Source organism: Bubalus bubalis, chromosome 17, assembly GCF_019923935.1.
Source record: "Bubalus bubalis isolate 160015118507 breed Murrah chromosome 17, NDDB_SH_1, whole genome shotgun sequence".
NCBI classification, from domain to species: domain Eukaryota; kingdom Metazoa; phylum Chordata; class Mammalia; order Artiodactyla; family Bovidae; genus Bubalus; species Bubalus bubalis.
In genome coordinates this window covers 32,151,453-32,174,798 of record NC_059173.1, presented here as the reverse complement: position 1 = coordinate 32,174,798, position 23,346 = coordinate 32,151,453, and the positions used below count along the sequence as shown (strand labels likewise).

The following is a 23,346-nucleotide window of genomic DNA, read 5'->3' as shown; positions in this document are numbered from 1 at the left end:
AAAATATTTCATTTAATATTCATATTAATTTACTAATTTGTAAAAGTCAGTAAGAGGTATAAACTAGGGAATTTTGATCAAATTGTTACATTCAATGTTGAATTTATTTCAGTCTTTATTTGTGAATTTGCTTTGGCTTTCTTCCTAAAATTAGAGGTATTAGTTCTTGATATTCAGGGATCAGGTATACAAATCTGCTGCTTGTGCCAGGGCCCCAAGCTCTAAGTGACTTGAGGGGGTGTTTTGCTTACTTAATTCCTGGATCAGTTTTCCAACTTAATGAGCCTCTGAATCTAACCACTGTAATTTTTCCTTTATATATAGCAGGACTAGTTGAAAATGAAAATTTGGTTTTTGGACCTGAAGTACAATAACAGAAAACAAAAATAATCTTTCCTGCTCAGCTCCCTCTCTCATCCCCTAGTGGCATTGTAAACATGCAAATCTCCTCTACCTCTACTTCCTTCCCTGCCTTTTAAACATTTCTGGCTTTTCTTTCACAGAGAAAATCTAGGCAATGAAGGCAGGAAAAGCCTCTGTCTTTCCGCCCAACATCTGTAATTTACCTGAATGGGCACCTGGTCTCCTACACCCAGTGTGTGATGACCCTCCTCTTGTTTTAAGCTAATCCTATGTTTTCTGAGTTTGGTTTGTGAATTTGGAAACTCCAGGAGATAGTGAAGGAAAGGGGAGCCTAGCCTGTTGCAGTCCATGGAGTCGCAAAGAGTTGGACACGACTGAGCAACTGAACATGTCTTAAAATACATGGTCAATTTTGGTGAATGTTTTTCAGCCTTTTTTCACTTTCAAGTTTATATCTATTAGGATTAAGTGCAGTTACACAGAACAGAGGGCTTCCCTGGTGGCTCAGTGGTAAAGAACCTGCCTGCCAATGGAGGAGACGCAGGTTAGATTCCCTGGGTTGGGAAGATCCCCTGGAGAAGGAAATGGCAAAACTTCCCAACCAGTATTCTTGCCTGGAAAATCCTATGGACAGAGAAGCCCATGAGGTTACAAAGAGTTGGATACAACTTGGTGACTGAACAAGTACTCTTGCAGGCATGCATGTAGAACAGAGAACCAACTATGATAGCATAACATCACAAGGATTTAAAAAAAAAAAAATCTAGGGTTATGTAGTCCAAGGCTAGACTGGTAATTTTACCAAGTTGTTAGAAACCTAAGATCTTTCATATTCACTGTTCATATGCCCTTGTCTTCGTAGTCCAAGAAGATTCTAAAACTCAAGCCATCATATCCATCTTTTCCGGATAAGAAGAGAAAGGAAGGGTCTGTCTGTTTCTCTATAAGGGGATTTCCCAGAAGTTCCACCTGATGCTTCTTCCTCGTCATTAGTGCCTAGTCATGTGACTTTGTCTGGAGCAGGGAAGTCTGGGAAAGTAATATTTCAGCTGGGTACACTGCCATTCCAAACAAATCAGTTCTGTTGTTGAGAAGGGACTTGGCAGTTTGATATGTGCTGATCAGAGTTAACTCATTAACAGTGTTATTTAGTTCTGCCTATTGTTTTTTGGTGTTACTTGATCTTTCACAGAATGAAACAGGCTGATTCTTATCTCTTACCAATTATATATGTTTATTTTTCTTTTGGTGGTTAGATGCATCTATTCGGTGCATATATACTCTTAATATAATATCTTATATTGGAAATTGCATTTTTTTTCATTATTTTAAAAATAGTTATTTCTTTGGCTGTGTAGGATCTTAGTTGTGGCAGGTGGGATCTTCATTGCATCATACGAGATATTTCCTTGCGGTGCACAGACTGGCTGAGGTGTGCAGGCTTAGTTGTTCCACAGCACGTGGGATCTTAGTTCCCTATTCAGGGATCAAACCTGAGTCCCCTGAATTGAGATTCTTAACCACTGGACCATCAGCGAAGTTCCACAGTACAGCATTTATATGTCCTTCTTTGTACTGCTTAATCCAAATTGGCCAGAATTCTACTATTTAGAAAAAAAAAAGTGTCTGTTTTTTTTTGGTTTGCATTTACATGGCATACTTTGGAACAGTCTTTTATTTTTAATCTTTCTTAATCACTTAGTTACAGTTGCCTTTACTTTGTAAATAATGTTGAGTTTTGCTTCGCGAGCCAATCTGAAAATCTTTTTTCTTTTTAGTAGGTAATTTTAGGCCACTTATGTTCATTGACAAGGCTAATATACCTGACCTTCACCTGCTATTTAAAAATATTATTTTATATATATATATATTTAATTTAAATAATACAGTTATTGGAGGTGTGTGTTTTCTACCACACTGGATTAAATAAACTTGTTGAAGTATGGTTTTTGTCACCTTCTGGGACATTTAGTAATTTGCTGTTCTTTCTTTTATGTACCTGTTAGTACATATGGCCAACTGATCACCTGTAAAAGGTACATCTCATCTTATTAGATACACAGGTAAGAAAAGTTACATTCATCGTGTCCTTGGCTCAAAGCAGCAGGGCTCCTTAGCACACAAATCTTGGCAGAATCAAGTGTCTACTATTTTATAAATACATATTAATATTAAAAAGCAGTAAAAGGACCAGACTGCTTGGATTAAACATTCTGTGCAGAAGGATAATACTAGGTTTTGCTTTTGCTTTTCCTCAGCTGTAGTAAGCTACCCTTGACAGAACTAGCTGAACTGTTCCAAATTTGCTTCAGTGCAACCATATGTGATAAAGGAAAGCGAAGTCCATGAGACTGTTTCCTCACTTCCCATCGTGTGTGTCTCTAACCTATTCTTTCAGGAATGATAGAGTAAAGCATCTTTTCTCCAGTTTCATCAGATGGATCTTGATCCGGTCCTACGGTGAGGACAAGGTGGTCTCTAAATTGCAGTCTCGCTGTGTTGTCCAACCCTGGTAACTGTCCACCTGGTGTTGAAAAGCTCTGCCGAACTTCCCATATAGTAAGGAGAGAATCCATTCATGGCAACATCCTTTCTCATGTCTGCTGAAGGCAGTTCTTTGATGCCCTCTAGCTGGTCTGCAAGCATCCTCAGAAAGCCACCTTATCTTCTTGTTGCAACAGCTGTGGTTTCCATCTGTGGGAGCAGCCGCCGGCGGATGCCAGCCCGGAGCTCAACGTCTGCCTTGGTGGTATCAAACACGAGCCCCAAAATGGTGTCCAAAAGGAAATCTCTCCACGAACTGCTCCGGAGGTGTGGATGGTCACGTGCGTGGAGTTGGCCAGACCCTCCGGAGTGTCCGCCTGCTGGATGGTCCCTCTGCGAAAGCTCAGATCTGCCGGCTTCAGCGTGAACTCCTGTGCTAGCGCCCCACGTTTCATTCCGGTGCCCGCGAGGCGGCTGAGGGGTAGGTGGGGCGGGGGGCGAGCGGCGGGGCGGGGAGCGGTACCGTGAGTTGGTACAGGCACCAGTGTTTCTTTCCCTCCAGCTGCAGGATGAAAACCTCGACATCATCGTAGTGGGGCTGCAGGCCCAGATCTCCCGCGGGGGTTATGTACACATTGGAGTCAAAGTAGCATTCCAGCTTCTCCTAGAACTTCCAGAGCTCATCCGTAATTTTCCGAGCCTAGTGAAATGGAACTGTTGCACTTTTCTGATCAAAATCTTTTCTCAGCTGAAGAAAGTGCACTTTGCCCTCTTGTTTTAAAACCTTCTTCTTCCCATGGACACAACTGTAGACATTTTCGAATCCTCCATAGTACTCTTCAGATCTGAGAGCGTGAACAGGAAGTTCAAGGTCATCTCTCTGGATGAGAAGGGGCTTCTGCTCCCGGAATTCCTTGAAAAAAGTCTCGGACTTGATGGGCGAGATTAAACTTTCAAAGAGGCCACAGGGGCTGTCAGAGTTGAAAGGGGAAGGTCCACCGGCTGCCTCCATCTTCGTCTGCTTAGGAACAGGCCCCCTCTTCCTTCCCATCCCCAGCAGGCTTCTCTTTCTTTGACCTTGCTGTCGTCCAGAGGAGGCAGTGAGGAAATGCAAACCAGACTCAAGCCTGTTGCCAGCGGCCTCCCTATATTGTTTTTATAGGCTAAAAAACCTTTGAACAAATGGCTTTAACTTCTTCTAATATTTAAAAAGCTTTGTATATTCTACTGGTGACCTTTATAACTTTATCCAGTATACTCTATCTTCTTTTTCTTAGAGAGTAACACTAGTACTTAACAATTTCCTATTATTAGAAATGATGAAATTAGTATATATTGTCTTCCTGACTTTCTTTCCATCTGTCTCTCACCATAGGATTTCGATCAATTATATGCTATTTATTAATGTTCCTCTTAGGAATATCAAATATCCACGTACTGGTAGATTTCTTAGTTTTAAATGACATCTTTTGACACCTAGCTTTTTTCCTTAGTAGTTTTATGGTTTCACTTTATTCATTTTGAAACTGCCTTCCCTTTTAAGTTATTGTGTCCTCTTCCTGAATTGAGCCCTTTATCATTATGTGATACCTCTCTTTATCCTTGGTGATAGTCTTTGTTCAAAAACCTCTTTTTCTCCAACGTTAACACAGCCCCTCCAGCTTTTAAAAAAATCACTGCTGCATTTCTTATCTTCATTTAGCAGCATGTATTATAATATCTCTTTTTTCTCTGGTTGCCACAAACTCTTTTCCTTTATCTTTGGTTTTCAGGAGCTTGATTATCATTTATCAAGTTTTTTCCTTTCTACTTCTGTTTGTGTTTTTCTCTGAGGTTCTTAGATTTTTTGGGTTCATTATGTTATTTTAGAATATTCTTGGTCATTATCTCTTTAGATATTTCTTTAAAATTGAGCAGGACCCTGTGTCTCCTGACTTGCCTCTTGTTTCTAGAAGAGTTTTATCCTCTTTCTCGAATTCCAAGGAATGACTTTAATCAGAGACGTGAGAAAATGCAGAAACAAAGGAAAACAGTCAAGCAAGACTGTTAGCCATAAAACAAAGTCAAGGATGTTAATTTCCTCCTCAACGGCTGTAGATAACACCCTGAGCTGTGTCCTTGAGTTGTTTTGCAGATAGTCACCCCACCAGGTGGAGGAAGTTAACTGCTGACCACCAGCATGTAGATGCTAGACTGACAGGAACCAGAAGGTTGACGATTGAGATTCTTGAAACACCACCTTGCTACCTCACCATCAACCAATCAGAGAATTGAACCTCAATTGATCATGCACCCTGCAATATTATCCCTCACCTTGCCTTTAAAAACCCTTCCTTGAAAGACATCAGGGAGTTTGGGTCTTTTGAACTTGAACTGTCTGTTCTCCTTGCTTGATACTTGCAGTAAATGCTGTCCTTTCCTTAACCACCCCTAGTGTTAGTAAATTGACCTTGCGCATCGAAAAAGCAAGAGAGTTCCAGAAAAACATCTATTTCTGCTTTATTGACTATGCCAAAGCCTTTGACTGTGTGGATCACAATAAACTGTGGAAAATTCTGAAAGAGATGGGAATACCAGACCACTTGACCTGCCTCTTGAGAAATCTGTATGCAGGTCAGGAAGCAACAGTTAGAATTGGACATGGAACAACAGACTGGTTCCAAATAGGAAAAAGAGTACATCAAGGGTGTATATTGTCACCCTGCTTATTTAACTTATATGCAGAGTACATCATGAAAAACACTAGGCTGGAAGAAGCACAAGCTAGAATCAAGATTGCCAGGAGAAATATCAATAACCTCAGATATGCAGATGACACCACCCTAATGGCAGAAAGTAAAGAGGAACTCAAAAGCCTCTTGATGAAAGTGAAAGAGGAGAGTGAAGACGTTGGCTTAAAGCTCAACATTCAGAAAATGAAGATCATGGCATCCGGTCCCAGCACTTCATGGGAAATAGATGGGGAAACAATGGAAACAGTGTCAGACTTTATTTTTCTGGGCTCCAAAATCACTACAGATGGTGACTGCAGCCATGAAATTAAAAGACGCTTACTCCTTGGAAGGAAAGTTATGACCAACCTAGATAGCATATTCAAAAGCAGAGACATTACTTTGCCAACAAAGGTTCGTCTAGTCAAGGCTATGGTTTTTCCAGTGGTCATGTATGGATGTGAGAGTTGGACTGTGAAGAAGGCTGAGTGCCGAAGAATTGGTGCTTTTGAACTGTGGTGTTGGAGAAGACTCTTGAGAGTCCCTTGGACTGCAAGGAGATCCAACCAGTCCATTGTGAAGGAGATCAGTCCTGGGTGTTCATTGAAAGGACTGATGCTAAAGCTGAAACTCCAATAATTTGGCCACCTCATGTGAAGAGTTGACTCATTGGAAAAGACTCTGATGCTGGGAGGGATTGGGGGCAGGAGGAGAAGGGGATGACAGAGGATGAGATGGCTGGATGGTATCACCGACTTGATGGACATGAGTTTGAGTGAACTCTGGGAGTTGGTGATGGACAGGGAGGCCTGGCGTGCTGCGATTCATGGGGTTGCAAAGAGTTGGACACGACTGAGTGACTGAACTGAACTGAACTGATATGTCTGGAGAGCAGACCCAAGTTTTGTTTGATGACATCTTGTTTTTCCTCTCCTCTTTTTCTGTGACCCTTTAATGCAGTTTTAGGCAATTTTATATTATCCTGCAACTTTTGGATTCTTGACTCTGTATTTCATTTTTTATTTCTTTTTGATTCAAATGAAAGCTCTCTATTGATCTATCTTCAAGGTGATTGATTCTTTGCTCAGCTGCTAAGCCTGTTGAAGTAATTCCTTGATTCTCTTTAAAGCTTCCATCTTTTTTGCAGACATTTTACACATGTGCATGTATGTTGCCTACTTTTTCCAATAAATCAGTTAACTGATTAATGGTAAGTTTTTAAGAAAGATTTTTTGACATGGACCATTTTTAAAGTCTTTGTGGAATTTATCACAACACTGCTTCTGCTTTATGTTGTTTTTTGTTTTTGTTTTTTTGCTATGAGGCATGTTGGATCTAAACTCCCCAACCAGGAATCAAATCTGCACCCCTCTATTGAAAGGGGAAGTTCCAACCACAGTACTACTGGGGAGGTCCCAATCATAAGTATTTTAATTTCCTTGTTTGGTAGCTGTAACATCTGAGTTATCTCTAGGTCTAGTTCTGTTGATTGCTTTATAATGTGACAAGGATTATTCTTCCTGCTCTTTTCGAGGACTGAACTTTCTCAGCATTGCTGTTAATCATGACCCAGAAGCCCCAGCCCACTTTGTAAAAGTACAGGATCCTGGGCTGGAGAGGCTTATCTGCCCATGTTGCTGGAGTAGAGAGCTTTGGCTACTACCACCCTTTTGGGTTCCCAGGTGGCTCAGTGGTGAAGAACTTGCCTGCCAATGCAGAAGCTGCAAGAACTACGAGTTTGATCCCTGGTTTTGGAAGATCCCCAGGAGGAAGAAATGGCAACTCAGTCTAGTATTCTTGCCCGGGAAATTCCATGAAGAGAGGAGACTGGCAGATTATAGTTCATGGGGTCGCAGAATTGGACATGACTGAGCACACACGGAGAAGGCAATGGCACCCCACTCCAGTACTCCTGCCTGGAAAATCCCATGGACAGAGGAGCCTGGTAGGCTGCAGTCCATGAGGTCGCTAAGAGTTGGACACGACTGAGCGATTTTACTTTCACTTTTCACTTTCATGCATTGGAGAAGGAAATGGCAACCCACTCCAGTGTTCTTGCCTGGAGAATCCCAGGGACGGGGGAGCCTGGTGGGCTGCCATCTATGGGGTCACACAGAGTCGGACACGACTGAAGTGACTTAGCAGCAGCAGCAGAGCATACACACACACTGGTATCATAAAGCTTTTGCTTCCTAAGAAGGAAGTGTCTCAGGAAGAAGGAGGGGTTTGTGCCTGTGGGCCACCAAAGAAGACTGTCTAGTTTCTTTAATCAACCCTAGCCTTGCTGTGAGTTGGTGGAGACCAGAGGAAAAGAGCCTGTTAGGAGTAGCTGACTCCCCTGAGTCTGGGGTTCACAGCTATTCCAGAGGGTTACACTATCCCACACTTAACCTTTACAGATTTATTACAGTTTTAGCAGTTTTCTTTGTACCTGCTTTATGACCATCAACTCTTCACCTTGTGCTCTGTTAAAGGCAAAATACTGTAGATGTCCTATCTCTCCTGGTCATCCCTTAGAATTCAGTTTACTTGCTTGCCTTATGACTGTAGCTCTCTGATGGGCTTGAGAAAATTATGATTGTGTAGATTGTAAAGTTCTTTCTCATTGGTAGAGAGGGAGCAATATTGTCTTGGGGGTTTCTATACCTTCAGCACAGCATTGTTGGAATGGAATTGTAATATACACTATTTTCTTTATATATATATTGATAATATATAACATATATATATATAATATTTTATTATATATCTATAATATCTATTTTATTTATATTATATTTTATATATTGCAATATATTATTTAATATATAAAAATAATATGTATATTTTCTTTATACTTCATATTATGATCTTGAAATTGCACTGTGTTGATGGGAGCAGGGCGGGTACATTCATCTTTACTGTACCTGTGTTTGTACATCACATCTTAATTGCCTGTCCTTTCCATGGCTTCCAGGACCTTGCTCCATAATGCATCCTCACTGGTTTCTATATTTTCAAATTCTTTATATTAGCTTCTTCTCCCTATATATAAATTTGCTTAGTCTCATCCAAAAATGAAAGTTTACTTTACTCTTGGGATCATCATTTCAACTTTGGCTATTGCCCCAGCTTTTCGTATGCTTATTTACTACTTATTTTTCTTCCTTTTTGAATTTCACATATTTTATTGTGGTGTTTATAGGTTTTTTAAAATTGCTTTGAAAGAGCTATTGGGTTTGGCCAACCCTGGGTGGCACATGGGTAAAGAACCCACTTGCCAATGCAGGAGATGCAGGAGACGCAGGTTCTATCCCTGGGTCAGGAAGATCCCCTGGAGTAGGTGATGGTAACCCACTCCAGTTGTCTTGCCTGGGAAATCTCATGGACAGAGGAGCCTTGTGAGCTACAGTCCATGAAGTTGCAAAGAGTTGGACATGACTGAGCTACTGAGTATGCACGCACATATTAAAGGTTTTAGTCTGCTGTCTGTCGTATATCTTACAGGTATATTCTCCTAGGCTGTCATGTCTCTTTTTATTTTATTTATATTTTTCTATGTTTGCTAACACATCCAACAGATTTTCTAGTTTATACTTTGCTAAATGAAAGTTCATATGCAAGGTAAAGTCATTATAATTAATTTAAAAGTGAATACTTATAAAGCAAAAATTATTACTAGCATTAAATTTGGGATAGTATCACTATCAGGAATGCATGTGGAGTGAGTTGTTTGGATAGTTAAAATTGAAAGATTATAATTTTTATAAAGATTACAACTTTATAAAGAAATTTAAAAAGTCTACCTCTTTAGTGATAAATCCTAATTGTTTTATTTTTATCTGAAATGTAAATTTTCCTACCTTTTTAAAAGCAAAGCAAAGTTTTATTATTGTATGAGTGCCCCACATTTGCTTCTGTTTTCAACCAATGCATGGACTTTTAATTGCTAATTTATTCATGTAAGTATTGCTCAATTTTACTTAATTATTAAGTTGGGATTACTGAGTATAACAGTTAATGAATTCTTTTGAACCCAAATTTAATCACCACAAATGATATTGCACTTAATTTGCCCTTTCCTTTGTCATTAGTGAGGGCACTATACTGTTATACCCAGATTCCCTCTGGACTTAGTAAGTAACGATTTAGGAGATGTTTCTCTTTTCCTAGATGGTTCCAAACTAGTGTGTTTTGAATTACAGGGTCTGCTTTTTACAGCATTTCCTGCTGCTGCTTTGTTATTAGGTTGATAGTTGTTACTTCTCACTAAAACCAACCTTACTAACTTCCCCTCCTACTTTCAAGCTGGCACTTCTAGTCTGCTGTGAGCTTAAAACTCCAACAACCAAACTTTTGGGAATCTCCTATAAAATAAAAAACAGGGAATTTTCATATGACACAGTGCATGCAATTTATGGATCAAATTTTGAAGAGATATTTTGGATTCACTTCTTCATTTTTTTACCTGTCTCTTAGCCACATTTACTGGATAATTGAATTTTGCATAGGTGGGCTGATGCTAAGTACCACCAACAAAGCTACGGTGTGAAAAATTCCATGGAACATATTCTGTGTGATGAGGCTTCAAAAATAAATTCTAAATATCATATTCTTGTTACACAGAATTTAGAGATGGAACTAAAGTCACTTAGTCTGTCTATACCAAATGAATGGGTGAATAGATTGACAAAGAAAAGAGGTGATGTTATACAATGTCACAACATCCCTTCTGTCTTCTTCCTGCCTCCAAAGTATTTTGTTTTTTTGGAGATATTTTATTTTAGTAAGAGTTTCCATCCAGTATCACAGTAATCCAAGTCTATGTCCCAACCACTAATGCCGATGAAGCTGAATGGTTCTGTGGAGACCTACAAGACCTTCTAGAACTAACACCAAAAAAAGATGTCCTTTTCCTCACAGGGGACTCGAATGCAAAAGTAGGGAGTCAAGAGATACCTAGAGTAACAGGCAAGCTTGGCCTTGAAGTAGAAAATGAAGCAGAACAAAGGCTAGGGAAAATTCGTAAAGAGATGGGAATACCAGACCACCTGACCTGTCTCCTGAGAAATCTGTATGTAGGTCAAGAAGCAACAGTTAGAACCAGACATGGAACAACAGGCTGTTTCCAAATTGAGAAAGGGATATGTCAAGGCTGTATATTGAATCCTTGCTTATTTAACTTATATGCAGAGTACATCATATGAAATGCTGGACTGGATGAAGCACAAGCTGGAATCAGGATTTCTGGGAGAAATATCAATAATCTCAGATATGCAGATGACACCACCCTTATGGCAGAAAGTGAAGAGGAACTAAAGAGCGTCTTGATGAAGGTGAAAGAGGAGAGTGAAAAAGCTGGCTTAAGACTCAACATTCAGAAAATGAAGATCATGGCAATCCATTCCCATCCCTTCATGGCAAATAGATGGGGAAACAATGGAAACAGTAACAGACTTTATTTTCTTGGGCTCCAAAATCACCGCAGATGGTGACTGCAGCCAAGAAATTAAAAGACACTTGCTCCTTGGAAGAAAAGCCATGACCAACCCAGACAGCATATTAAAAAGCAGAGACATTACTTTACCAACAAAGGTCCATCTAGTCAAAGCTATGATTTTTCCAGTAGTTGTGTCTGGATGTGAGAGTTGGACCATGAAGAAAGCTGAGTGGTGAAGAATTGATGCTTTTGAACTGTGATTTTGGAGAAGACTCTTGAGAGTCCCTTGGACAGTAAGGAGATGAAACCAGTCAATCCTACAGGAAATCAGTCCTAAATATTCATTGGAAGGACTAATGCTGAAGCTGAAACTCCAATCCTTTGAGCACCTAATGCAAAGAACTGACTGATTAGAAAAAACCCTGATGCTGGGAAAGATTGAAGGCGTGAGGAGAAAGGGATGACAGAGAACAAAATGGTTGGATGGCATCTCTGACTTGATGGACATGAGTTTGAGCAAGCTCTAGGAGATGGTGATGGACAGGAAGCCTGGCTTGCTGCAGTCCATGGGGTCACATAGAGTTGGATGTGACTGAGCTACCAAAGTGAACTAAGCTTAGAGGAGTTAGTTTAGATAATAGGAATGTTTAATAAAATCATGCTAAAATTTTTGAGGAATTGTGACACAATATTGACAAGTACCATTTGAGAAAAACCCGATATCCAAAATGAACCAGGCAAAAATAGAAAAGTTAGTTGTCTTCTGTAAGAAGAGATACAGGGAACCCTCCTATACTGTTGGTAGGGATGTAAATTGGTACAGCCACTATGGAGAGCAGCATGGAGTTTCCTTAACAAATTAAAAATGAGCTACCATATAATACAGCAGCACCATTCCTGGGCATATATCTGCAGAAACTCTAATTTGAAAAGATACATGCACCCCAATATTCACAGCAGCACTATTTACAATAGCCAAGACATGGAAGCAACATAAATGTCCATCAACAGAGTAATGGGTAAAGAATATGTGGTTACTCAGCCACAAAAAGAAAGAATAATGCCATTTGCAGCAACTTGGATGGACCTGGAGATTATCATACTAAGTGAAGTAAATCAGACAGAAATACAAATATCATATGATATCGCTTATGTGTGGAGTCTAAAGTATGATATAAATGAACTTATTTACAAAACAGAAATAGACTTACAGACATAGAAAACAAACTAATGGTTACCACAGAAGAAAGGGGGGAAGGAAGGGATAAATTTGTTGCTTGGCATTAACAGATCGCACAGTACTATATATAAAATAGATAACCAACAAGGACCTACTGTATAGCACAGGGAACTATACTCAATATCTTGTAATAACCTATAATTCTTTTCCATTATACACATACATATATATAACTAAATTACTTTGCTGTACTCCTGAAACTAACAGAACATTTTAAATCAACTATATTTCAATAAAAATTAAAAAAGAAAGATACAGCAACTTACAGCCAGTGCAGTCTGGGCATGTGCTGACAAAGAGATTTGTCAGGCAAGCGGGTAAGGACGTTATTCATCAGTACTCTGAAAAAGAGAATCAGAAAGGAGTCCCATTTTTCTGTTTCTTTTTTCAACCGAAGTCAAACATGGGTTTATCATTATTCTCATGAAGCCGTGAACATCTAATAAGTTAGGTGCATTCTTACTCTAATTTTTTGGTAAGTTTTGTTATATTTAAGTGCTTGTTAGTAATAAAATTAGACAGGCGATATTTGTCATATGGAAGAAGCAGTGACACCAGCAGACTGAAGAAAACACCCGTACCCTTCAATTGTGGGTAGTGAAAAGAAGGTGATTTCAAATGAACGTTATTTTTCTTTACCAAGATTAATGTACTAAGTCCCTTACATATGAATGAGTTCCATTCCAAGAGCATGTTCTTTAAGTCCAGTTTGTTCGTAAGTCCAACAAAGTTAGCCTAGGGACCCAACAAACACGATCAGCTATATAGTACTGTACTGTAATAGGTTTATGATACTTTTCACACAAATAATACATAACAAACACAAAAGATAAAGAAAATATTTTTGATCTTATAGTGTAGTATCTTGAAAAGTATAGTAGTGTAGCACTACAGCTGGCGTACAGAGGCTGGCACTGAGTGAACAGGGAAGATGAGCTACTGACTGCAGGAGGGAAAGAAGGTGGGAGATGGTAGAGCTGAAGGATCTCATCAGCAACAGGCAATGGAGGACAAGCTGCAATGTCACTCATGTCTGATGTTGATGGAACGCATGTTCACATCTTTAAAAGTTCACAGCTTGAAGGTTTGCATGTAGGGGACTTACTGTAGAGCACAGTACTGGTGTGCCTAAGAATATTGGAATGAAACATGACTGTGAGGCTGCGTTCAGTTTCGATGGGCTGACATTCTAGAAGACAGAAGATCTTATAAAATTGTTACGACTACAGAATAGCCTCGTAGAATAGGACTAAGAAATGGTTTTTAGTTGGAAAGGTCTTTTTCGGGTTCTAATTCCAAATAAAACGCTATTAAACTCAAAGTGATCATTTTTATTCATGTGTTTTCCTTCAACTGAAATATTTGCTTAAATTTTTAGTACTTACAGGAGAATAAGAGAATTTAGTCCATAAAATGTTAGTGGGGAAATTCGATTGAGGTGATTATCTTCAATTATCCTGCCAGCCAGAAGAAAAAATGGATTCATTTTATATATTTTTTCAACATAAAGAAAAATACCATAATATGCCACAGAAATGAAACATACAGCCACTCTAGTCTGTGGAGATCTTCAAAAACACCCGGCTTCAAGAGGGTTATTCTGTTATGACTGAGATACCTGAAAAAAGAGAAATGATGACAGTAAGTCTGTTATCTTCTTGATATCTTACAATGAGGAAAGGAAGAACAATAGTCATTCATCTTAAAGTTTCTTATATGCTGTTCTCATCAGGCCATTTTCCTGCCTTTGGAGCTCTTAATGTTCTTTATCATTTACCTTTCCATATCCAGTTTTTAATTTCTCAATTATCAATCAACCATCAACCAGTCAGTCAATCACTCTATCTATTCATCTTTTCATCAGATTGTTTTGACAGTGTTGCTGCTGCTGCTAAGTCACATCAGTTGTGTCTGACTCTGTGCGACCCCATAGACGGCAGCCCACCAGGCTCCCCCATCCCTGGGATTCTCCAGGCAAGAACACTGGAGTGGGTTGCCATTTCCTTCTCCAATGCATGAAAGTGAAAAGTGAAAGTGAAGTCACTGAGTCGTGTCCGACTCTTCGAGACCCCATGGACTATAGCCCACCAGGCTCCTCCGTCCATGGGATTTCCCAGGCAAGAGTACTGGAGTGGGGTGCCATTGTGCTAGGTCTCTAATCCCTTTCTTTGAGGAAGATGACATCTGAGCAGATAAATAGTATAGCAGCGGAGGGAAAGAGCTAGAACATATAGTTACTCTGACTTTCTAGCAGAGAAGACGCTGACTGCTGGTTGGGGCTGTGGAGTTTGGAGGGGAGAGGAGACAGAGAGTCCTAACGGAAAGAGGCTCAACTGAGAAGAGATTTGGATGAGGGTGTGTCATCCATAAAGCAAAGCATGGGTGGGAGTGAGTTCCAGGGAGAGGAAATGACTTATGCAAAGGCAAGAGGTGTGAGGGTGACAAGTTGAAGGGTCACTGTGAAGAGGCTGAGAGGGGACACAGGAGACGCCCTGGGGGCAGGCAGGGACCTGCTCTGGAGAAAAGACACTGAGCACCTTGTGGGGAGTCTGACCCCCTGTACTCTGAGGAGACTTGACTTCTCACTCGTCTGCAGAGTAGATGCTCTCTTCCTTCTGTTATACTGATTGCTTATGCATTTTTCTTTTTCTTCCAAGAGCAAACACCAGCTTTTAATAACTTTCAAAATCACCTCTTGTATAAGTGGAATCAAGCTAGAATAGTCAATTCACAGAGTCAGAAAGTATACTGGTAGATGCCAAGGGCCAGGGGTGAGGGGTGGGGAGGGGAATGGGGAGTTAGTGTTTACTGGGGCCAGGGTCTCAGTTTAGGAAGGTGAAAAATTAGGGATATGGATGGTGGTGAGAATGCACAACAATGTGAATGTATTTAGTGCCACTGAACTGTACAATTAAATATGATTAAATTCTTTTATATTTTGTAACTTTAACCTCAATATAAAAAACATTAAAAAAATCACCTCTCTTCTTTTATAGAGGCCTTAGAGTCTTTGTGTAGTTTCTTTTTCCCTGAAGAAAACTTTTGGACACAGACACACATAACCCAACAGAATAAATAAATAATGGGATAAATAAAGGGAAATATTTGCAAAAATCTAATTCCATTTAACTAATTAATCTAATTTAATAAAATTAGTTTAATCTAATTCTATTTAACTTTGTCCTTTTGATTTGGGAAAGTGGAGGTGAAACTCTCAAAATACCTAAGGTTGCCAGTGGTAGCAAGAGTCCAGGACTGAAATGTGTGCAAAATTCCTCTCCTTCCATTTTGGCTTAAAATGGCAGAGAAACTGTCTTACATGTTTATTTCTGTATCAATTTCTCTGGCTTAGCAATTCTGCTCTGAATTGCTGTCAGATAGTTTGGTTCCTAGCTCTGCCACTTAACAGTGTGACCTGAAGCAAATGACTTCTGAAATCTTCAGTTTCCCCAGTTCTGAAGTGGAAATAACATCAGAACCTAATTCACTGGGTTGTTGAGCATTTGAGGCCAGGCGTGTCAGAAGAGCTTGGCACATATTATCATGACAATGTCTCTGTTCAACTTCCCACATCAATTTCTTGCCTCCTCTTTTTCCCCACTGCCTGTGATTCCTATGCAAGTGTTCATTCAATTCCATTTTTACTGATACGTGGACCACATTGATTTCTCTCTTTTCTCTGACAAATCGGGCAGTTGTGTGTGATGTGTTGTTAGTTGCTCAGTGGTGTCTGACTCTTTGTTACCCCCATGGACTGTAGCCCTCCAGGCTCCTCTGTCCTTGGAATTCTCCAGGTAATGATACTGAAGTGGGTAGCCATTCCCTTCTCCAGGGTCTCTTACCAACCCAGACTTCCTGCATCTTCTTCACTGTAGGCAGACTCATCGTCTGAGCCACCAGGAAAACCCAATTCCACTTCTACTCATATGTGGACCACACCGATTTCTCTTCTTTTCTCCACTCTGACAGATCAGGGAGCTGATATCCTATGAAATCTCTCCTGCCAAGAATTTCCTTTCCCTCTCCACCCCGCAGATCTGACTTTTGCTTGGGGGTAGCATGGGATAAGACCCCCACACTCTAGCCACTTCTTCCCTTCCCTTGCAAGCCTGGAGCCTCAGTTGGGCTTGGGAAGATGGAAAGCATCTCAGAGGCCCCCTTAAGAGTCACTGGAAGTCCCCCAAGTAAAGGTATTTGATCCATCCCCACCCCCAAAGCCCTGTGCTCTCTGTTTCACCCAGTCCTCTTCAGTTTTCGGAGTCTTCATCCACTGCTCTGGACCTGAAATGATCACTGCTTTCAGACAACTATCATAGCAGCTGTGGTTTGAGCAACACAGGTTTAGGTCCTAAGAAAGTAAATCCCTCACCATATCTCTAACTATGATATATATGTGGGCATTGTTTCCCCAACATAGACTGTAAGCTTCTGGAAAGCAAGGGCGTGCCTCTCCCCAGAGGAAGCACATGGTTCTCCCTGAAATACCAGAGTGTAATGTGCTGGAAGGCAGCAGGTCTGACTTCTCTTTCTCTGTACCGCCCTCTAGAATGTCTAGCTGAAGAACTTGCACAGTCTGTGGGATAATGAACATCTACGGATGAGTGACGAGCAGAATCTGATGGTGGTCCATGAAAACCCAGGACCGTGTGACATTTTTACATGCAGACAATATTCTAGTGGCAGGAAAAAGCCAAGGAGCGGATGGAAGACACTTCTGCATTTACTCTCCAGTTTCTACTATCTTTCAAGAGCCTCCTGCATATTCATTGAACATTGTACCAAGCAGATATGTTTAAAAGTTTTGAATAGATTTGTGACAGATTGTAAAGGAAGGTAGTCAGAAATATGATAAGGATGAGTCCAGTCCTGACTTCGGGTAATTTGCTATGACATGAAAGACCAGGGGACGGAAGGGAAGAGGACACGGCTACAGGGGTTACTGTTAAGACTTTGGAACTCCAGTGACTTTCTTCCCCTTTGTTACTAAGTGATTGGGTGGCCTTCTTGACTCAACCCCAAACTCTGATACCACCAGTGAGCAATCTGACCAAAGTTTCTTGAGCTAAGGATTAAAAAATGGGATAGAATAGAAAGCAAGGGGCCAGAAATAGAAATACAAAAAACTTTTATTTATGTGATTTTTGGGTCATAAATCCCTTCAATAACTCCTGGGAGTCAGCTGCTTGGTAGAATGCAATGAAATGGAACTCGGAGAACGACTATTTTAAAAAGCTTTGCTCTTAACTACAATGAGATACCACTTTACAGCCATAAGGATGGCTGTCATTAAAAACTACACAGCACAAAACAACAAAATCCCAGAAAATAGCAAGAGTTGATGAGGATGTAGAAGAATTGGAACCTGTGCATTGCTGCTGAGAATGTAAAATGGTGCAGATGCTGTGGAAAACAGTAAGGTGAATCCTCAGAAAATCAAATGTAGAATTGCCATATAACCCAGCAATTCCAGTTCTGGGCATTCACCCAAGAGAATGGAATCAAGGGCTCAAAGAAATATTTGTACATCAATGTTCATAGCAACATTATTTACAATGGCTGAAAGATGGAAATGATCTCAGTGTCTGTCTATCTAAGTCAATAAATAAAAAATGTGATACACAGAGTGGAATATTATTCAGTCTTATTATCATTACATTCAGGAATGAAATTGTGATATATATTACATGGATGAATCTTGAAGGCATAATACTAAGACTAAGATGTTATGAAATAAGCCTGACACAAAAGGGAAAATATTACCTGTTTCTACTTCTGTGAGGTCCCTAGAGTAGTCAGATTTGTAGGGACAGAATGTTCAATGGTATTTGCAAGAGGCTGGAAGAGAGGCTTGGGGAGTTAGAGTTTAATGGATGTGGAGTCTTAGTTGGGAGGATGAAAAGTTCTGGAGATGGATAGTTGAATAGTGTGAATGTACTGAATACCACTGAACTATATCCTTAGAAATGACTCAAATGGCAACTTTGCTATATGTATTTTACCATAATGTTTTTTTATTTATTTTTTTTTTTTATTTATTTTTTTTAAATTTTATTTTATTTTTAAACTTTACATAACTGTATTAGTTTTGCCAAATATCAAAATGAATCCGCCACAGGTATACATGTGTTCCCCATCCTGAACCCTCCTCCCTCCTCCCTCCCCATTCCATCCCTCTGGGTCGTCCCAGTGCACCAGCCCCAAGCATCCAGTATCGTGCATCGAACCTGGACTGGCAACTCATTTCATACATGAAATTTAACTTTGTTCTTTCAAACTTATCATGCTTTATATATTTGTACAAGTAGAATTAGTGGGCAAAGCACAACTTTGGGTTTTCTCCTTCATAAATTTTAGCCATCACTAGGTTTTCTCAGGTTGATAAAGGTCATTCAGTCCTCATTCCCATCACTATGGCTAATGCATATTGTGTGCCTAATTCTTCTGGTTTTTCTCATTCATTCCTCGCAACAACCCTGAGGTAGGTACTGTTGTAGTTTTCACTTTTACGGGAGAGGGAGCTGATGCTTGTAAAGGAAAGTAAGTCCTCAAGTTCGCACACCCAGTGAGTTGGTGCAGCGTGTGTGACTCAGGGTCCCATGCCTTTGGCCCCAGTGCGGCAACGTCTGCTGTCTGCACGTGCCCTGAACGCTGTCATGGGTGGTGGGGCGATGTGCAGCGGGATGGGGCGGGTCCACAGGCCACCACGGAATGGGAAGACTAATTGGCCCTGGTACTTACAGTTTAGTAAGATTGTACAGTCCTCGGAAAGCATAGACAGATACGGATCTAATCTTATTGTTTTGCAGGCACCTGTGAAAATGATTATTAAAGGGAAAACATGAGGAAAAGGAGTTTCAGTTTTGCAAGAATGAAAAGAGTTTTGTAGATGGATGGTGGTGATGGTGGTGCAAAAATGCGGGTGTGTTTAATGCCTCTGAATGTACACTTAAAAATGGTGAAGATGGTACATTTTATGTCCTGTGTATTTTACCACAACATCTTGTAATTACCTATAACGGAAGAGAATGTAAAAAAAAGAATACCTATGTTTATATATATGTATAATTGAATCATTTTGCTGTACATCTGAAACTAACACAACATTGTACTATACTTCAATAATTTTTTTTTTGAAAAAAATAAAAAGAGAGGAAATGTCAAGAATTCTTTAAAATTAAAAAAGATAAATAGGACGAAATAGTGAAACTGGATATATGTCATTTTGTTTCTTGATTAAGTTCATAGATTACTGGGCTGGTTTTTATTTAGAGCTTCTAGTTATAAATTTAGACATATGATGCCTAAAATGTAACATTTGAATTTTCAATGAGTGAAACTTCAGTTTTAGGGCCTAGCAAGGTACTTACTAATCAAAGAGGCCTAGAAGCCTTTTTAACATTCTGATATTTCCTGATGTAATTCTATAAACTTGATAGTATTCAGCACAGCCCTGGTAGCACTACAAGGCTATGACATTACTAAGACCCCAAACCATATGCCATGTTCATCACAGATTGGCCAAGCAAGTCAACTTGGGTTGTATTTATTTGACACCCAAGTTTTGCTCCAAAAAGTGTTTGAGAAAATGTATCAAATGTACATACCACAGAAGAGAAAAACAGAAATACAAAAAGTCAGGTCTAGAAGACTATAAATGAGCTTGGAAGGCCAAGCAAGGATGCTGGCTGCAGAGTTCACTGAGGTCATGCTGAAGGTTGGGCCTGGAATTAACAGGAGGTCAGAGGAAACAGAACCTGGACCACAAGCCCTTGCATCCCATGTACCCAGTTAAGCTCCACACATTCATAAACACCGGCCCCAGGTTGTAGCAAGGAGGAAGCAAGGATTTTAAGCCTGACTTCTTTTCTTCTTCTGATACAGGTCACCATTGTCCTGGTGTGAGTGTGTGCTAAGTCGCTTCAGTCGAGTCTGACTCCTGGCAACCCAATGGACTGTAGCCCACCAGGCTCCTCTGTCCACGGATTCTCCAGGCAAGAATATTGGAGTGGGTTGCCGTGTTCTCGTACAGGGGATCTTCCCGACCCAGGGATTGCACCTACGTCGCTCACGTCTCTTGCACTGACAGATTGGGTTCATTACCACTAGTGCCACCTGGGAAGCCATATATTGCCTGGAGGTGGAATCAAAGGATATCTCTAGCCACCAATTACAACTTTTTTTGGCAATTAAGCTATTTTGATCTATTACTTGGAACAAATTGATTGTTCAAGAATTAAAGTTCATTGTATAAAAATGCCAACATACTGAAATCTGATATTTAGAGTTGAAGTCCTGACTCCTTTTAAACCATGTGAACACAAGGTGGTGCTACAGATCAGGAAAATTCTTCCTACTCCAGAGATCAGGAAACAGGAAGAAAGTGTCCTCTTGCAGTTTGTGCATCAGGCTTAAACTTGAAAACCTCTTCTCTCTTGATTGATTAATACCTAGAATATACTTCTGAAAAGTCTTTTATTGGAATTCAGTTTTCTGATGTGAAAACTTTTTCTTCAGATAATCTGAGCTTTGAGAATATTTCATCAAACAAAATGGATAATTTTTCTTCTGATTCTGTTCTATTTCTATTATCTTAAAGAAAAAGTACAGATAGATGATATCTATGTACCAGGGTTCTATAGTGTAAACACAAACCCAAAACCAATGTAGATGTGAAAATGAAACCAGGAATTCTGACATGTTTTCTACATAGTGTAATGCAGACACAGAATACTTAAACCTAGCAGTTTAAGCCTATGACAATATAATTCAGCCACAAAACTGACCTAAATAACAGGCGACCATCACCAGGGCCATTACAGATTTTGAGAGTACGTAGGTAATCTTAGACTGATGGGAAGCCAACATGTCAGATAAAACTCAATGAGGTAGATGTGAACATGGAATTAATTCTACAAAACAACATGCTTGGAGGTTTCAAACCACAAGAACTTGCTATCTTAGGTAGAGATTGGACTTGCAAACATACGGAAGAAAAATTTCCCTATCTAAGCATGAGGGCAGACCTGGTAAAGGGTACTAACATCCATCTCTAAGATTGACATTGAGGTGCAGAGAGCAAAGCCTCTTGAGTGTCTTTACTTGGGGGAGGGGCAAGATAATTGAGAGAATTCTCAATATACATTGAGAATTCAGAGTAAGAGAATTCACAGTAGACATACTTTGGTTTCTTTAGGGATAGGTATCTGAGAGTTTGCTAGGGTGGCTACTAGAAGCAGTCAGAAAAACAATGTTACCTGGTAGTCTCCAGCTAACAGTTAAATACTTCCCCAAAGAGGGGTTAGACTTAAGCAGAGGGGTAGTGTTGGTCTCTGCAGAAGTGGGAAGAAACAGATATGCCAAAAAACATTAGTCATTTTAATACTAAGAATTAAAATTTTTTCTTACAGAGTCTGAAGACCATGGTACTTTTTGAAGACATTAGGAGGAAGCTTTCTTATTAAGTTCCGCCTGAGTGACCTGAAATAAATGTAAATTTTGGATTTTAAAGTTCTTTTCTTTACTTTTAATAGCAGTATGAATAATTATAAAGTCTATTTACTTTAAGACTAGCTTTCAGGAAACACTTAGCTTCATAATGTCACTTTTGTATTCATATCATTTAAAATTTTTTAAAAGAGATTTTTGTTTGAGAGATATCTTAATTTTATTTTAATTAATTAGTGTTTTATTCAGATACAGCTGATTTACAGTATTATATTAGTTTCAGATATACAACATAGAAATACAAAATATTTATAGAATATACTGCATTTATAGCTATTAGAAAATATTGGCTACATTCCTGTGATGTAGCTCATTTATTTTATTCACAGCAGTTTGTAGCTCTTAATCCCCATTTTACCTTGCCCCCTTCCCTCTCCTCACTGGTAACCACTAGCTTGGTTTCTATACATATGAGTCTTTTTGTTTTGTTATATTTGGTAATATGTTTTATTTTTTAGATTCCACATATAAGTGAAAACATAGAGTATTTGTCTTTTTCTGACTTATTTTACTAAGCATAATACCCTTGAGGACCATCCACTTTGTTGCTAATGGTAAATTTCATTCTTTTGTATGGTGGAGAAGTATTCCATTATATATATGTACTACATCTTCTTTATTCATTCCTCTGTCAATGGACACTTAAGTGGCTTCCAAGTCCAAAATAGCGTTTGCCAGCACCAGGGTCTGCTTGGTAGAATGAGCTCCCAGAATGGCTGCCCCCTTGTCTATGTCCCCAGAGTGAGCTCTAGTTGCCTCCTGCCTCTTCAGGAGGTTCTCCAAGGTCAGCAGGTGAGACTAATCCAGGTTCCTTTCAAATTACTTCTTCTTCCCCTGGTCCCTGAGCAGGTAAGGTTTTGCATGCACCGCTTAAGAGTGGAGTCTCTATTTCCCACTGCCGTCTGGGACTCCTGAAAGTAAGCTCTGATGGCCTTCAAAGACCAGTGTTCTTGGAACTCCTCTTCTTGGTATTCCAAGAAGAGGAATACCAGATTGAGGAGCCTGATGTGTGGTTTGGACCCCTTGGTCCCTTTAGGAGAATCTCTACAATTGCAATTGTTCTCCCATTTTTGGGTCGTCCCCTGGGGTTATGGGTCTTGATTATACGAAGTTTCTGCTCCTACTTCCCTTCTTGTTGTAGTTACTTCTTTCTGACTTTCGTTGTAGACGGTCTTTCCTGATAGATTCCAGTCTTTTTCACAGGTGGTTCTTTTGCAGATAGTGATGGTTTTGGTGCGCCCATGAGAGGAGGTGAGCTCAGGGTCTTACCATCCTTTGGTCTTGAGAATTACTTCTTGTCATAGTACCAGTTGAACTAGGACTAACTGTTGATTTTGAATTATTAGAGATAGTGTTCTTAAATTTGTTACAACATTGTAATTCTGAAAAAAACTTGAAACAATAAAACTGGAAAAATAATCTTCAGTTATGTTCTTTTCTATTTTCATTTAACAAACAGAAAGCATCTCAGTTTTTTTTTTTTTTTTTTTTTAATTTTATTTTATTTTTAAACTTTACATAACTGTATTAGATTTGCCAAATATCAAAATGAATCCGCCACAGAGCATCTCAGTTTTTGAGTGGCAATAAGGATAGTGTTTTCTTGTTTAAAGCATATTCAAGAA

General features: G+C 39.6%; 1 protein-coding gene and 1 pseudogene across 2 annotated transcripts in view; both read right to left on the bottom strand.

Moving 5' to 3' along the window:
• Positions 1–23,346, bottom strand: part of RXFP1 (relaxin family peptide receptor 1) — a 129,658-nt gene that overhangs the window by 31,747 nt on the left and 74,565 nt on the right. For both annotated transcript variants that reach the window (XM_025267973.3, XM_044930387.2), the window contains exons 5-8: positions 21,623–21,694; positions 13,764–13,835; positions 13,603–13,674; positions 12,484–12,558 (exon numbers count right to left, since the gene is read on the bottom strand). In XM_025267973.3, the coding sequence (XP_025123758.3) occupies positions 12,484–12,558; positions 13,603–13,674; positions 13,764–13,835; positions 21,623–21,694 (291 nt within the window). The remainder of the gene's footprint in view (positions 1–12,483; positions 12,559–13,602; positions 13,675–13,763; positions 13,836–21,622; positions 21,695–23,346) is intronic.
• Positions 2,500–4,313, bottom strand: LOC112580005 (annotated as a pseudogene).